We start from the raw sequence: 17,123 nt of genomic DNA on the forward strand, positions 1-17,123 counted from the left end.
ATTATTATTATTTTCAGTAGCTGCTATACCTAACTATATACCCTGGTTTTTTCTCGTTCTTGACCGTTTGTTTAATAATTATGCTAATGCTGTAATCAAATACTATTTTTAACAACACATGCTGCTCAAGACCCAAGTGCTACATGGAAGCCTTTCACCTTCTGTGTTAACCATCTTGTTGTTTGTAACAGTATGTGTGTTGCCATCAGCTGTCTGTTATTCATTTAACTTAAACATACCAAGACCCTTATGATTTATTTTATTGTGTTATGTACAGATGTACTTATTCTATTTGCGCATGCTTCCATGGGAAGAAGTGGAAAAAGGCAGTAATCCACATTTTCTTGTAATGTTCAATATGAAACAAAGCTAATGTGTGTCCCGGGATAACAGACCAATATTATGTTCTCTTGATTTCAGATCTTATCTTTTTTTATGGCATGGTTAGAGTTCATGGGCGATAACACTCAAGTGAAATTGATTCTGATCATGAAATGAAAGTAAAAGTTACAACCATGGTAAACTAGGTGAGTCCTTAAAAAGAGTGCTGGTGTTTTCAGTTTTAGAGATTACCTCTTTCAAAGTGACTTACCTGACCGCGCAGTCGGGTAAGTCTTCAAGAGAGTTAGAGTTGTGCGAGCTACTACCTGATAGCCAGGCCTGAGTCTGGCAACAGTGTGAACGTGTTTTCAAGACTGGTGAACGGTAAGATTCACATTTCTTTTTACATTTTAGGGTTGTGGTAAATCAATTAAAATGATTCTGACAGCAAAACATTTCTCAATGTAGATGTGTGTTATACATAAACGGAAAGAATTTGATATGATATGATCTGTGGTCTTTCTTTCTTCCCCTACACACAGCAACAAGAAGACACGTTCCAAACCCACAATGAATGGACCAAACTCAACCAAAGAGACAACTTCTGACCAAGAAGGTATGAGCCAACAAACTGCACCAACTGTACAACCTTGTCTTCATATCTATAATACGGAGTGGTCCTGTAATGTATAGCCTGTCTTGTATTCACTTAGAATCTCCGTCAAAGGGACAGAGTCAGGCCGCTGTTTTCCATGGCTTGCATAATCAGGGTGCCAACGGTTACCTGAACTCTGTTCTACAAATCCTCTTCATGACAACTGAGTTCAAAGAAAGGTTTGATATGGATATCTGCTTACGAACATAACACAAAACCATCAATTCATATAGAATTATACAGTATAGCGATCATTAGGCTATTTGACTATTTTCTGAAAATGTTTCAATGTTTCAATAAAATCTATTCTACTTAAATGTTCTCAAATAGAAACTTGAATCAAATCTTTTTTTTTCTTATTTCAAATTGATTAGAAAGTGTTGTAGGCCTACGTTTTGACAAAATGACAGTCAAAATCAGACCAAAAAGTCTTTGCTTTGCAGCATGGTCAATGTTTCAATGAGACGGTTCTTTTCCCACACAGGTTAGATGCAAAAAATCATTATGACCTTCAACTGCTAAACTTTTTTAAAAAATTGGAAAAAGGAAGCTGCAGAACAAATGCCATCACTGCAACATTTGGGATTCAAAATGGTATGTTGATAAATCAGTGATAACAGCAAAAGAGCAGAGAGCCAGAGACCATCACTTATCGAAGACTAGTCTAGTTGTTTAATTCAACTTTCATTGTGTTGACTTCTCTCATGTGTTATTGTACAGTTTTTGTGCAATGTGATGCTGCTGAATGCTTAGAGAAGATTTTAAGTATGGTCAGCTCCAAGGCATCTGAGGTGAGAAACTGTAAATCACTGCCTGCATGCAAAAAGAAGAACAAAATATATATTGTAAATAAATATACATTTACAGCATGGTAATAATTCTATTTTTTATTTAGGTCTTCCAAGGACAGTTGAAACACAGAACTCGGTGTTCTGACGGACACATTGTGAATGAGCAAAAAGCCTCAATTTGGACCCTGCCACTACGAATGGAAAATCAAGACTACAGCTTGGTATAGGAGAACGTTAATGTTCATTATTTAACCATCTTTTGTGTGCTGTGAGATATGGATGTCATTTTGAAATTAATTACAATGTTGATGCATTTCCAGGAAGAGGGCATTGCAATGTTTTTTGAGCCTACATCAGTCAGTGCAGACAATTCGGTGTATTGTGACGACTGTGAGGGAAAGGCAAAGGCAATCCTTGTGAGTTTTGGAAATTTTTATTTTGCTTTTTCCCACCACAATTTAATTGTCTTAGATGTATGTATGTATGTACGTACGGTATATAATATATGTATATCAATTTATTTTCATTTATTTTTTGTATAAATTTATGATTTATGTACTGATTCATTCCAGTGTTGTCTAATGTTTACTTAGGAGTGCGAAATGGAGAAATGTCCCCAGATTCTGACTGTACTCAAGACCATGTCAAACTTCAAAATTGACTGCTCTGTAGATGTGCCACATATTTTACAGATAAAGGTACGAAGAAGCCACCATTGGTTGAATGGCGTTTCTACTATTCTATTTTTGATGCACAGCTTTGTGTGTTTGTGTGTATGAGCACAGAATGTGTTTGTAGCGCAGAATGTGATGGATCTGATTAGCTGAGCACGGAATGTGATGTATGATGATAAGAGCGCCCCTCACTGCACACAAGTGTGATTTTTATTTAATAATTGTATCTCATTACTTTTTACATGTTTTCATTTGTATGAATATAGAACGTCAAGTATCAACTGTATGGAATGGTAAATCACTTTGGTACTCTGAGTGGTGGACGTTACACCGTAACGTCCATCCACATTGAAAATACTTTTCTGTGGCGGTCACATCTGTCAAGTTTGTGCGTTTTAACTGACTTTTTCTTTCTCATTTTCTTCTCAGCTTCTTTTAGTAGTCGGTCTAAGTCAAGCAAATTTGTTATACTTAAAGAGCCTTGTTCTGGGAACCCCATCTGTTTCCACTCATCAAGGCAGTCTAATGCTTCTGGACCATATTTTGCAACCATCTCGCTCATGAGAGAAGACTTATCTTCTTTATCTTCTGTCACTGGCGCACTTTTTTTATTTCCCATACTGACTATCTATGTAACACGGTAATCTTTGTGCTACAAACTTTACTTGGTGTAAACACGGTATCTTTATGTCTTATCTGAGAGTAACAAGATGTCTTTATGTTGTTTTTACAACAAGGTTCTTATGCTATTCTCAGTATAACAAGGTGTCTTTGTGTTTACAAACTTTACTTCTCTTTCTTTACTCGACTTAATGCAAAACGCTGTATCTTTATGTTTTCTTTATGTTGTTTTCAACAAGGTTAACAAGGTGTCTTTGCGTTTGCAAACTTGGCTTAATGCAAGGTCTCTTTACTTAGGCTAGGCTTGCTGCTGTATTTTGTGAATCAAACATACTTGACTATACAATAGCTAGAGATTGTTTGGCAAAATATGGTCTTAGAATTTATAATTAGCTCTTCAATTGTCTGAAATTTGGAAGATTCTCACCGTTTTTCAGTGTAGCCACAGGTTTTTTTTTTCAATCCAGGCGTTGAACTCCATTGATGCAGCCATGACTCTTAGATCTGTCCTTTTGGAGCGGTTTTGTTGACGTCAGTTGTGGCTTGATCTTCTGGAGCTCAGCGACACAGGATCCACACTTCTCGACACCAAATTGACGTGGCAGTTTTACACACTCTAAACGCGTGAGGAATCAGAATCAAGAGGCTTGAAGGTCTGTCAGGAGGCAAGCAAGTTCTCTTTGTTGATCTTTATTTAACGTGTACAGCCGTCCACGGATGCTGCAAGCACACAGGCCGGTCTCCCAAGCAGGCATAACGATACAAGCACAGAGTTACAGTTTATATAGCAGTTTAGTCCCACCCACAAGGTGGACCCAGAGGCAGGACGCAGAATCGATGAATTGACCATTTGCTTGCAGACACAGGAAGAGGGGGGGTGGGAGGTGAGAGGGGAAGGGGGGGGGGGGGAGGGACAGGATGAGAAGGGCTCTGTTGATCTCCAAGTATGGACAAAGGAAGAGGTTGTGGGGTAGGGGGAACAGGTGAGGATAGGTCCCAGGACAACAGAGCCAAGTGTTGAGTTCTGTTGTTCTCACAGCATGGTTCAGAGCTTCAAAGCTCGGTCTGTATAGACTAATTTAAATGTATTCAAATGATCTTCAAATGAGTCTAGAATATGGAAATTCCTCGTCATCCACCAGGGGCCTGTTCCACGAAACTTGGATTAACTAATCCAGGATTTAGGCCAAAACCAGTCTTTTTCAATCCTGGTCTTTACAGCCTGGTTTATTCTGTTCCACTAAAGCCAAGCGAGGCTCAGAATTGGCGGATTTGGCGAGCCGGGGTCAGCAAGCCTGGCTGAATAGACAGCCTGGCTTTTTGTCTCTAGACCCATTCTGTAGAACACAGATTTACTGATCCTTCTTCTTCATGGGGTATTATGACAGTTTGCATCCTTAATAGTCAGTGGTGTGTCTGTACTATAGGGCAGTGGTTTGATGGTATATTCTACATAGTCTCGCTGTACTATAGGGCAGTGGTTTATGGTATATTCTCCATAGTCTCGCTGTACTAATAGGGCAGTGGTTTTCAACCTTTTTCATGTCAAGGCCCATTATTTTTCGGCAATTGAGCCACCACAATTTGATGAGATTGAGCCTCTCGGAACCTCAATGTAAGATTTTGTCCACAATTCCATGCTGTATTTGATGTTGGTACCATTAGGAGAGAACAGGAAAGACAATTCTTCTACATTCTCTAATTGTGCAGACTTCTTGTACATTTAGTAATGCAGATGTTTAACAATAATGTAACTCTTGAGAGCTTAAAATGAAACCAAATTTCGTGTCATTTTATGCTCTCAAAAGTTAAAGATCTATAAGTGTTCATTTGGTTACTCTATCATTTAGCTGGGGACCACCTGGAAACCTCAAGGACTACTGGTATCACTAATATCCCTAATATGTATGGCATGGTGTAGTACAGTTGAGTTTGGGTTTTGCACCCCAGCCTACTGACAGGAAATATGCTGAGCTGTGTATCGGACGGTTATTCTCTTGAAACCACATGGTTTCATGGAAATCATCCACCCACATTTCTTATCTCTTTACCCAACTAACAGTAATAAAACAGGGGAGTAAATTATGCCACTAAGTCACACATCATTATGATATCAGATTATCAGATCTAATTGTGAAAGTACAACAGAGTTTAACGTTATGCGACTCAACCTGCACCTGAAATAGACCCTCACCCCATGCACCTCATCCTTGAAAAAGTAGGATTAGTTACCAGAATCAAGATCCTATGTGGTCTAGAACTTGAGTTATTGGTAAAATACCAGCAGGTGGTGGCCATTATGAAAAAGTGTCAACCATGGTCACAGGACAAAAATAATGTAAATAGAACCACTGTATTCCTCATCCTTGACAATGTTGGATTAGTTACCAGAATCAAGATCCTAGGTGGTCTAGAACAGTGTCTCTCAACCTTTTTTGTCCCGGGGCACACTTTTCATAGCCTAAAAATCTCGGGGCACACCTAGATATATGGTGTGTGTATATACTGTATATATATATATATATATATATATATATATATGAACCCAATATACTTTTAAAAACACACATGACAGCACTCGTCAAATTACTTAGAAAAGGACAGAGACAGTGCCTCAGTTTCACCAATTTATTTTTGAAAACTCATACAAAATGTAGCACACACATGTTCAATTTGTCAATGCAAAGTAATACTTCTAAATAAAAAAAGGAGTTGTAAAAACAAGAACAAAAATCTTTTGCCACAATACAATGGTCTTAAACTTGAGCACTTTTGTACAAAGAAAATCGTAAAAAACAATTGATAAAAAGAAAAGTAAATATTTTTGACAAGTTCTGTCTTAGTGTGAACCTTGAGCTTGTTTTCCTGAACAAAGAGTTTTTATCCTGGCTGGATGCTGGACAAACAGACACGGAGCTCTTCATTTTCAAGTCAGGCTTGAAAAGCTAAGCTCACAGGTAGGTTGTGGAAAAGGGGAGCAGCACTGCCATTGCGCTGGCTGTGATGGCTGGATATTCTTTCAAGTATCAAGAGACTTGCCTGCTTCGTTGTGTCTTTCTCCTTTTTTTCTTTCAAGCTCACGAAAATATTGTTTGTCCTTCGTAGCGAGTTCATCATGATTGGTATGAAGGTGGCGCTTCAGTTTACTCGGAACCATGCGCTGTTTGCAAGCTTGAATCCACAAACTATACACAGCGGAATCGGGTACGTTTTATCCCCAGTAAACGTGAATCTAAACTTCATGTAATCATCGCGGTACAGTCTGGCAGGGGCTTTCTTTGTAGGCGTTGCGTTAGTAGCCGCCGTTGTTGCTGTGCCGTCGTCAGGTGGAGGTGACTCGGCGGCGCTGTGTGTGCTGCTGTCGGGTTCTGGTGGTGTCTTTCTGGAGGGAGCGAAATGTCTGTGCTGTGCCCCATTTATACAGTAAAGTTGCCAGGCGATTAACATTTCTATGGCCGATGGTCGTTAAGAGTGAAGAGTCTATTGTTCCGTCGTCATGTTGTTTTCGCATGTCTATTTAGACGTGTGACAACAACAACGACGCAACAATAGGACGCCTATCTATCGCTTTCGGGGGAGGGCTAGTGTTACTTTTGGTCAAAATCTCGAGCCACACCTGGAGATTTCAAAGGCACAGTAAAGTGCCGCGGTACATAGGTTGAGAAACACTGGTCTAGAACAAATTGGTAAAATAACAGCAGGTGGAGGCCATTTTAGAAAATGGCTGCCATGGTTACCACGGGACAAATCTGTGATACAAAAATGTTCCTTATGGCATTCTCCAACTGTGTGCCAAATGCTATGCTTAAATACTGCTATTTTGGGGGGTTATTATATGTGTAATATGGTCTAAGTAACAAATGCTACTACTGATTGTGAATCCATACATATCTCATGTGTTCAGATTGGATAATTCAAACAAAAGTTAACATATTTTGGTAGGGCTGATGGTGGTACGCCCCCCTAGAGGCCAATTATTTATCTGGGCGCTTGCCACTCGGACCAAAATGGTTCTATAGACCCTCACCTTCAAATTAGTAGTGAAAGTTAAACTTTTACATGAGTTGTAAATGACAACTAAATTTAACATGGAGACGGAACACCACTAATAACCAAAGATTCAGTCTGGATGTGATTGCATGAACTGTCAAGCAGGAAGCACCATGCAGGTAGTGGTGCTGCGGAGATCAGAGAATGGAATTGAAATTTAGGATTTAGACAATGATTGATAAGATGAACACAGATTTTAGGTGTCCCCTATTTCACAAAATCCTCCTGTAAATTATTAATAATGAGAATAAAACAAAACGTATGCCTAATTACATAAGCAAAAATGGAACACTATACAGTAGTGATAGTGTGTACATCAACAAAACAATCCAACCATTACATATGCAGGCCTACAACGTTCCGTGAGTTGAGTGTTCCCATTGTTCTGAAATGCCTCGAAGGACACGTGATACATTTTAGCTACTACCTGCCACGGTTCTCTTATTGTCAAATCACCCCTGTGATCATGTGTAAGTCATTTGAAGGGGTTTTAACCCCAAAAAAGCATGTTTTTTGCAACAAACGTTGCACGGCTTGTTTTCATCAAACAACATTAACTAGCCGACCTATGCAGTAGGCTAGGTGGAATAGTGTAGCCATAGGCTATCGGTAGGCCTATATATGTGTATGACTGGCAAGTGGTACATTTTCATTTAGTGTTTCTATTCTCTTAAAATGTTGTCTTCAAGTGCAATAATATGTCCTTTATAAGTATGCTAACAATAATTAAACTAACGCTATTTATGCTTTTATGGATCTTATCTTTCTCAGCTCTCATAGAGTACATGTTTGTCATAACCTGGCCTTTGGATGGGTACAGACAGTCTCCAATAGAGGATGTCTGGGCTTACTGCCACAGTGCCAAGGGACATGATGGATGGGAGGTGTGGGTTACTATACTGAGCTAAGATGAAAGGTTGATGCGTGTTCAGATAACTTTCTTTCTTTCCTTCTTTCTTTTTTAACAAGGTTCAAGGTTCTGCTTTATTGCTACATTTTGTGTACAGCCAGGTAAGCTTACTGTACATAAGAGTATAGGCCTAAAACCTATTTTGGTTGTGCAAAAGAAGTGCAAAAAAAGGAGAGAATAAAATAGATTCAATAGCAACATCAAATGTACATGCATATAATCTTGGTATATTGTATACACCATCAGCATTATTATTATTTTCAGTAGCTGCTATACCTAACTATATACCCTGGTTTTTTCTCGTTCTTGACCGTTTGTTTAATAATTATGCTAATGCTGTAATCAAATACTATTTTTAACAACACATGCTGCTCAAGACCCAAGTGCTACATGGAAGCCTTTCACCTTCTGTGTTAACCATCTTGTTGTTTGTAACAGTATGTGTGTTGCCATCAGCTGTCTGTTATTCATTTAACTTAAACATACCAAGACCCTTATGATTTATTTTATTGTGTTATGTACAGATGTACTTATTCTATTTGCACATGCTTCCATGGGAAAAAGTGGAAAAAGGCAGTAATCCACATTTTCTTGTAATGTTCAATATGAAACAAAGCTAATTTGTGTCCCGGGATAACAGACCAATATTATGTTCTCTTGATTTCAGATCTTATCTTTTTTTATGGCATGGTTAGAGTTCATGGGCGATAACACTCAAGTGAAATTGATTCTGATCATGAAATGAAAGTAAAAGTTACAACCATGGTAAACTAGGCGAGTCCTTAAAAAGAGTGCTGGTGTTTTCAGTTTTAGAGATTACCTCTTTCAAAGTGACTTACCTGACCGCGCAGTCGGGTAAGTCTTCAAGAGAGTTAGAGTTGTGCGAGCTACTACCTGGTAGCCAGGCCTGAGTCTGGCAACAGTGTGAACGTGTTTTCAAGACTGGTGAATGGTAAGATTCACATTTCTTTTTACATTTTAGGGTTGTGGTAAATCAATTAAAATGATTCTGACAGCAAAACATTTCTCAATGTAGATGTGTGTTATACATAAACGGAAAGAATTTGATATGATATGATCTGTGGTCTTTCTTTCTTCCCCTACACACAGCAACAAGAAGACACGTTCCAAACCCACAATGAATGGACCAAACTCAACCAAAGAGACAACTTCTGACCAAGAAGGTATGAGCCAACAAACTGCACCAACTGTACAACCTTGTCTTCATATCTATAATACGGAGTGGTCCTGTAATGTATAGCCTATCTTGTATTCACTTAGAATCTCCGTCAAAGGGACATAGTCAGGCCGCTGTTTTCCATGGCTTGCATAATCAGGGTGCCAACGGTTACCTGAACTCTGTTCTACAAATCCTCTTCATGACAACTGAGTTCAAAGAAAGGTTTGATATGGATATCTGCTTACGAACATAACACAAAACCATTAGTACAGTCTCTGGAGGGGGGTCTCCTGCACCCCCCGGAAATATACTTCTAATCAGTGTTTTCTTATTGGAAAAAATGTGCTGAAAATGATGAGCTATGATAAAAAGTTGTCAAAATGTCCCATCTACCTCAAAACCCCCTTTTTGGTATATGGCTCTGGCGAAATTGTGTAAAGGCAAATATGAATTCACTAAAATTACATAAATAGACATGGTAGTCTGAAATTGGTCATGAAGTATCTTGACACATATGGGTAAGTAGCAGAACAGGATTTGGGGGGTTGCTACCATTATATTCTTAAATATGACCCACATCATCCTCAAAAAGACAAAAGAATATGGTGTCCGCTTGGCTAATAACAACAAAGATGGTTATTTTCCAACACATTATGGTGAGTATCACTGCCTCACTTCTATATAGAAAACTTCCCATATCCCTAAGCTTCAATTTGAGCCCAAGATAACCTTTCTATCTTGTAAATTAGTCTTTCTGTAGCCAAAATTCTGAACTATACCTCAAATCGGTGAAAATTGTATATTTAGTCAGTATCAGCTATACATTTGGAATAAATGAATGAATGACTGAGTTTGAACTGACTCCACATCATGGAATATTTCTTACTTGAATAAGCTATGTTAAAAAGTTTGCAAAGTGTCCCATCTACCATTTTTATGCAAATGAGTGCCTCCATTATCAAAATAATCGATTTTCACTATATCTCAGCCAATATTGCACTTAAATGAACAAATAAGGTGTCTAGACCTATGTTTTGAGGGTCAAGGATCTCAGTGAAACTATTCTTAAAGTGACCACATGTGCCCGTGGCATGCTGGTGTACAAATCAGTGCCGATTAAATATCTATCTCGTCGGCTTCTTGTCCATGCTCTCCAGACAGTGTCAAGGAGATCAACCAGTGAGGTTGGTAGGACTGCACCGCAGGACACACTGGATTAAAAAACTCAACCACCCCTGTCCTTCATCATAGGGTTTTGGTTTTTCCAAAAAAGCTTCATCAGCTCGCTTGTATAAGGCAACACGGTGGTTCTCTTCAGAGCAGAGTAGCATGGAGCAAGACGAGCCAGGTCAACTTTAGATTTAGAAATTAGTTTGTCATCTGCCCCCACCACTCTTTCACTGAAGACTCACAATTCAAATAGCTCTAGCCAAGCCATGTGGCTCATCGGTCAGGAGCCTAACAAGTACACTCCCTGGCATGACTAGTATGTCGCAGGGACCCTTTGGTATTACCCAGCTGGGGATCGAACCCCGGACCATCCAGTCTCAGGGTGGACGCTCTAACTACAAGTCCACTGAGCTGTTGATGATATCCAGGGCCTCTTACGGGTGTGTAACTAGAGTGTAAAAAATGGAACCAAATGGACCTGTAAGCCTTGCGGAGCCATGAGGCCCATAGGGCAGGAGCCAATCTCCCGTTTCTGTAGTAGGAGGCAGCTTGATGTACAAGTACACCCCCTGGACATGACGCTAGTATGTAGCAGGGACTTACCCCAATCCAACCCTTGATGCTGAGTACCAAGCAGGGACAAGCAGGGAGGTACTGGGTTCCATTTTTCAGAGTCTTTGGTATGACCCAGCCGGGGATCGAACCCTGACCTCCCTGGTGGTGTAGGAATGATTACAATAGAGACGAAATGAAAATGAGGTTCCCTAACGTCGGAGGAAGACGAAAGTAGGAGATGTGGTCCCCTAACATCGGAGGAACGTGAACACAAGTGCAATCAGCCCAGTTAAATGCACAACCTCTGATGTAGCAGGCCAGCAGAGGACCAACAATTGCACCTCAATCTCTAAGATGGGCAGAAAAAGTTTTTTATCTTAGGAAACGGGAAGGGGTCACAGTAGGAAAATTAAAGTTACAAATAGAGGGGAAGGCGTTTCTCTCAGCTGTTCATGTGTCATTTAATAATGACAGGGAAATTGGTAGGAGTGTGTGTGTGTGTGTGTGTGTGTGTGTGTGTGTGTGTGTTTGTGTGTGTATATAATGTGTTTATTTGTCTTAGCTCTAAGTAACAAAATGCATACTTTTTACTTTGGGACATCGATTAAAGAAACATTGCCAAAAAAGGGATTACAAATAGCTCACTTGAATATTTGCAGTTTAAGAAACAAAGTACAGGATATTTCACAAATTATTTTGGAACATAATTTACTAGGGCTGACCCAAAAAAATCGATTAATCGATGTTCAATCGATACGCACGGGAATCGATTTTTAAATTTTGAATCGAATAGTGAATTACACCTTTAATGAGCCTAACGGTATGCTGTTGGAGGACATTTTTTTGTACAGTACTGACTACACTACAGTATGTGGACCATGGTGACATTGATCAATTCTTGATAAAATAGCTTCTAATATATTATTTAGGCCCCAAAATCTATACATCTCAGTCACACTATTAAGGCAACCGGCCAGTTCCACGTGCTGCACAAGGTGCCCTTTTTTCACTTGAGCACCTGCCCCTCAAAATGTCTGTGATCGCCACTGCATCCAGTCCTAGTATTTCAGAAATAACAGACCTCACTCTTGGTTATCTGAACTGACTTGTATATTACACATGGAGAAAATGTGTTATGTTATGATGGATAATTCAAGCAAGTTCCATGCTATTTGGCAGCAATTCTTAGAACACATTGCTCAAATGTCTCACTGATCCCACTTAGCATTTAGTCTGCATGCAGCATCTGTGTGTCCTCCACTTTCCATTATGATATATTCTAGTCTCTAGCAATGTAACTCATTGATTTGAAATCATGCCCTGTTCTCTCTCTTTTTGTTGTTTATGCTTTTTTTTCTTGTTTCTTTTCTTTTCAATTCCTTTGTCTGTTCTTTTTTTTTTCAAAACCTTAATACAAATATTAAATACATAAATAACAGACCTGCAGTAATCCACCAGGGGCCTGTTCCACGAAACTTGGATTAACTAATCCAGGATTTAGGCCAAAACCAGTCTTTTTCAATCCTGGTCTTTACAGCCTGGTTTATTCTGTTCCACTAAAGCCAAGCGAGGCTCAGAATTGGCGGATTTGGCGAGCCGGGGTCAGCAAGCCTGGCTGAATAGACAGCCTGGCTTTTTGTCTCTAGACCCATTCTGTAGAACACAGATTTACTGATCCTTCTTCTTCATGGGGTATTATGACAGTTTGCATCCTTAATAGTCAGTGGTGTGTCTGTACTATAGGGCAGTGGTTTGATGGTATATTCTCCATAGTCTCGCTGTACTAATAGGGCAGTGGTTTTCAACCTTTTTCATGTCAAGGCCCATTATTTTTCGGCAATTGAGCCACCACAATTTGATGAGATTGAGCCTCTCAGAACCTCAATGTAAGATTTTGTCCACAATTCCATGCTGTATTTGATGTTGGTACCATTAGGAGAGAACAGGAAAGACAATTCTTCTACATTCTCTAATTGTGCAGACTTCTTGTACATTTAGTAATGCAGATGTTTAACAATATTGTAACTCTTGAGAGCTTAAAATGAAACCAAATTTCGTGTCATTTTATGCTCTCAAAAGTTAAAGATCTATAAGTGTTCATTTGGTTACTCTATCATTTAGCTGGGGACCACCTGGAAACCTCAAGGACTACTGGTATCACTAATATCCCTAATATGTATGGCATGGTGTAGTACAGTTGAGTTTGGGTTTTGCACCCCAGCCTACTGACAGGAAATATGCTGAGCTGTGTATCGGACGGTTATTCTCTTGAAACCACATGGTTTCATGGAAATCATCCACCCACATTTCTTATCTCTTTACCCAACTAACAGTAATAAAACAGGGGAGTAAATTATGCCACTAAGTCACACATCATTATGATATCAGATTATCAGATCTAATTGTGAAAGTACAACAGAGGTTAACGTTATGCGACTCAACCTGCACCTGAAATAGACCCTCACCCCATGCACCTCATCCTTGAAAAAGTAGGATTAGTTACCAGAATCAAGATCCTATGTGGTCTAGAACTTGAGTTATTGGTAAAATACCAGCAGGTGGTGGCCATTATGAAAAAGTGTCAACCATGGTCACAGGACAAAAATTATGTAAATAGAACCACTGTATTCCTCATCCTTGACAATGTTGGATTAGTTACCAGAATCAAGATCCTAGGTGGTCTAGAACAGTGTCTCTCAACCTTTTTTGTCCCGGGGCACACTTTTCATAGCCTAAAAATCTCGGGGCACACCTAGATATATGGTGTGTGTATATACTGTATATATGATATATATATATATATATATATGAACCCAATATACTTTTAAAAACACACATGACAGCACTCGTCAAATTACTTAAAGAGAAAGAAAAGGACAGAGACAGTGCCTCAGTTTCACCAATTTATTTTTGAAAACTCATACAAAATGTAGCACACACATGTTCAATTTGTCAATGCAAAGTAATACTTCTAAATAAAAAAAGGAGTTGTAAAAACAAGAACAAAAATCTTTTGCCACAATACAATGGTCTTAAACTTGAGCACTTTTGTACAAAGAAAATCATAAAAAACAATTGATAAAAAGAAAAGTAAATATTTTTGACAAGTTCTGTCTTAGTGTGAACCTTGAGCTTGTTTTCCTGAACAAAGAGTTTTTATCCTGGCTGGATGCTGGACAAACAGACACGGAGCTCTTCATTTTCAAGTCAGGCTTGAAAAGCTAAGCTCACAGGTAGGTTGTGGAAAAGGGGAGCAGCACTGCCATTGCGCTGGCTGTGATGGCTGGATATTCTTTCAAGTATCAAGAGACTTGCCTGCTTCGTTGTGTCTTTCTCCTTTTTTTCTTTCAAGCTCACGAAAAAGTGTTTGTCCTTCGTAGCGAGTTCATCATGATTGGTATGAAGGTGGCGCTTCAGTTTACTCGGAACCATGCACTGTTTGCAAGCTTGAATCCACAAACTATACACAGCGGAATCGGGTACATTTTATCCCCAGTAAACGTGAATCTAAACTTCATGTAATCATCGCGGTACAGTCTGGCAGGGGCTTTCTTTGTAGGCGTTGCGTTAGTAGCCGCCGTTGTTGCTGTGCCGTCGTCAGGTGGAGGTGACTCGGCGGCGCTGTGTGTGCTGCTGTCGGGTTCTGGTGGTGTCTTTCTGGAGGGAGCGAAATGTCTGTGCTGTGCCCCATTTATACAGTAAAGTTGCCAGGCGATTAACATTTCTATGGCCGATGGTCGTTAAGAGTGAAGAGTCTATTGTTCCGTCGTCGTGTTGTTTTCGCATGTCTATTTAGACGTGTGACAACAACAACGACGCAACAATAGGACGCCTATCTATCGCTTTCGGGGGAGGGCTAGTGTTACTTTTGGTCAAAATCTCGAGGCACACCTGGAGATTTCAAAGGCACAGTAAAGTGCCGCGGTACATAGGTTGAGAAACACTGGTCTAGAACAAATTGGTAAAATAACAGCAGGTGGAGGCCATTTTAGAAAATGGCTGCCATGGTTACCACGGGACAAATCTGTGATACAAAAATGTTCCTTATGGCATTCTCCAACTGTGTGCCAAATGCTATGCTTAAATACTGCTATTTTGGGGGGTTATTATATGTGTAATATGGTCTAAGTAACAAATGCTACTACTGATTGTGAATCCATACATATCTCATGTGTTCAGATTGGATAATTCAAACAAAAGTTAACATATTTTGGTAGGGCTGATGGTGGTACGCCCCCCTAGAGGCCAATTATTTATCTGGGCGCTTGCCACTCGGACCAAAATGGTTCTATAGACCCTCACCTTCAAATTAGTAGTGAAAGTTAAACTTTTACATGAGTTGTAAATGACAACTAAATTTAACATGGAGACGGAACACCACTAATAACCAAAGATTCAGTCTGGATGTGATTGCATGAACTGTCAAGCAGGAAGCACCATGCAGGTAGTGGTGCTGCGGAGATCAGAGAATGGAATTGAAATTTAGGATTTAGACAATGATTGATAAGATGAACACAGATTTTAGGTGTCCTCTATTTCACAAAATCCTCCTGTAAATTATTAATAATGAGAATAAAACAAAACGTATGCCTAATTACATAAGCAAAAATGGAACACTATACAGTAGTGATAGTGTGTACATCAACAAAACAATCCAACCATTACATATGCAGGCCTACAACGTTCCGTGAGTTGAGTGTTCCCATTGTTCTGAAATGCCTCGAAGGACACGTGATACATTTTAGCTACTACCTGCCACGGTTCTCTTATTGTCAAATCACCCCTGTGATCATGTGTAAGTCATTTGAAGGGGGTTTTAACCCCAAAAAAGCATGTTTTTTGCAACAAACGTTGCACGGCTTGTTTTCATCAAACAACATTAACTAGCCGACCTATGCAGTAGGCTAGGTGGAATAGTGTAGCCATAGGCTATCGGTATATATGTGTATGACTGGCAAGTGGTACATTTTCATTTAGTGTTTCTATTCTCTTAAAATGTTGTCTTCAAGTGCAATAATATGTCCTTTATAAGTATGCTAACAATAATTAAACTAACGCTATTTATGCTTTTATGGATCTTATCTTTCTCAGCTCTCATAGAGTACATGTTTGTCATAACCTGGCCTTTGGATGGGTACAGACAGTCTCCAATAGAGGATGTCTGGGCTTACTGCCACAGTGCCAAGGGACATGATGGATGGGAGGTGTGGGTTACTATACTGAGCTAAGATGAAAGGTTGATGCGTGTTCAGATAACTTTCTTTCTTTCCTTCTTTCTTTTTTAACAAGGTTCAAGGTTCTGCTTTATTGCTACATTTTGTGTACAGCCAGGTAAGCTTACTGTACATAAGAGTATAGGCCTAAAACCTATTTTGGTTGTGCAAAAGAATTGCAAAAAAAGGAGAGAATAAAATAGATTCAATAGCAACATCAAATGTACATGCATATAATCTTGGTATATTGTATACACCATCAGCATTATTATTATTTTCAGTAGCTGCTATACCTAACTATATACCCTGGTTTTTTCTCGTTCTTGACCGTTTGTTTAATAATTATGCTAATGCTGTAATCAAATACTATTTTTAACAACACATGCTGCTCAAGACCCAAGTGCTACATGGAAGCCTTTCACCTTCTGTGTTAACCATCTTGTTGTTTGTAACAGTATGTGTGTTGCCATCAGCTGTCTGTTATTCATTTAACTTAAACATACCAAGACCCTTATGATTTATTTTATTGTGTTATGTACAGATGTACTTATTCTATTTGCGCATGCTTCCATGGGAAAAAGTGGAAAAAGGCAGTAATCCACATTTTCTTGTAATGTTCAATATGAAACAAAGCTAATTTGTGTCCCGGGATAACAGACCAATATTATGTTCTCTTGATTTCAGATCTTATCTTTTTTTATGGCATGGTTAGAGTTCATGGGCGATAACACTCAAGTGAAATTGATTCTGATCATGAAATGAAAGTAAAAGTTACAACCATGGTAAACTAGGCGAGTCCTTAAAAAGAGTGCTGGTGTTTTCAGTTTTAGAGATTACCTCTTTCAAAGTGACTTACCTGACCGGGTAAGTCTTCAAGAGAGTTAGAGTTGTGCGAGCTACTACCTGATAGCCAGGCCTGAGTCTGGCAACAGTGTGAACGTGTTTTCAAGACTGGTGAACGGTAAGATTCACATTTCTTTTTA

General features: G+C 39.3%; 1 protein-coding gene across 1 annotated transcript; it reads left to right on the forward strand.

Moving 5' to 3' along the window:
• Window positions 1-571: 571 nt before the first annotated feature.
• Window positions 572-9,198, forward strand: LOC310875935 (ubl carboxyl-terminal hydrolase 18-like; the record flags this gene model as incomplete). The annotated part of the gene is made up of 10 exons (XM_083789369.1): window positions 572-705; window positions 864-937; window positions 1,035-1,155; window positions 1,461-1,570; window positions 1,697-1,767; window positions 1,872-1,988; window positions 2,088-2,183; window positions 2,361-2,465; window positions 2,708-2,773; window positions 9,133-9,198. The coding sequence occupies exons 2-10, from the start codon at window positions 892-894 to the stop codon at window positions 9,196-9,198; spliced, it is 798 nt and encodes a 265-aa protein (XP_083645495.1). The 5' UTR covers window positions 572-705; window positions 864-891.
• Between the last annotated feature and the right edge of the window lie 7,925 nt (window positions 9,199-17,123).

Source organism: Protomyctophum parallelum (assembly GCF_964188405.1).
Source record: "Protomyctophum parallelum genome assembly, chromosome: 18".
In the NCBI taxonomy this organism is placed as follows: Eukaryota; Metazoa; Chordata; class Actinopteri; order Myctophiformes; family Myctophidae; genus Protomyctophum; species Protomyctophum parallelum.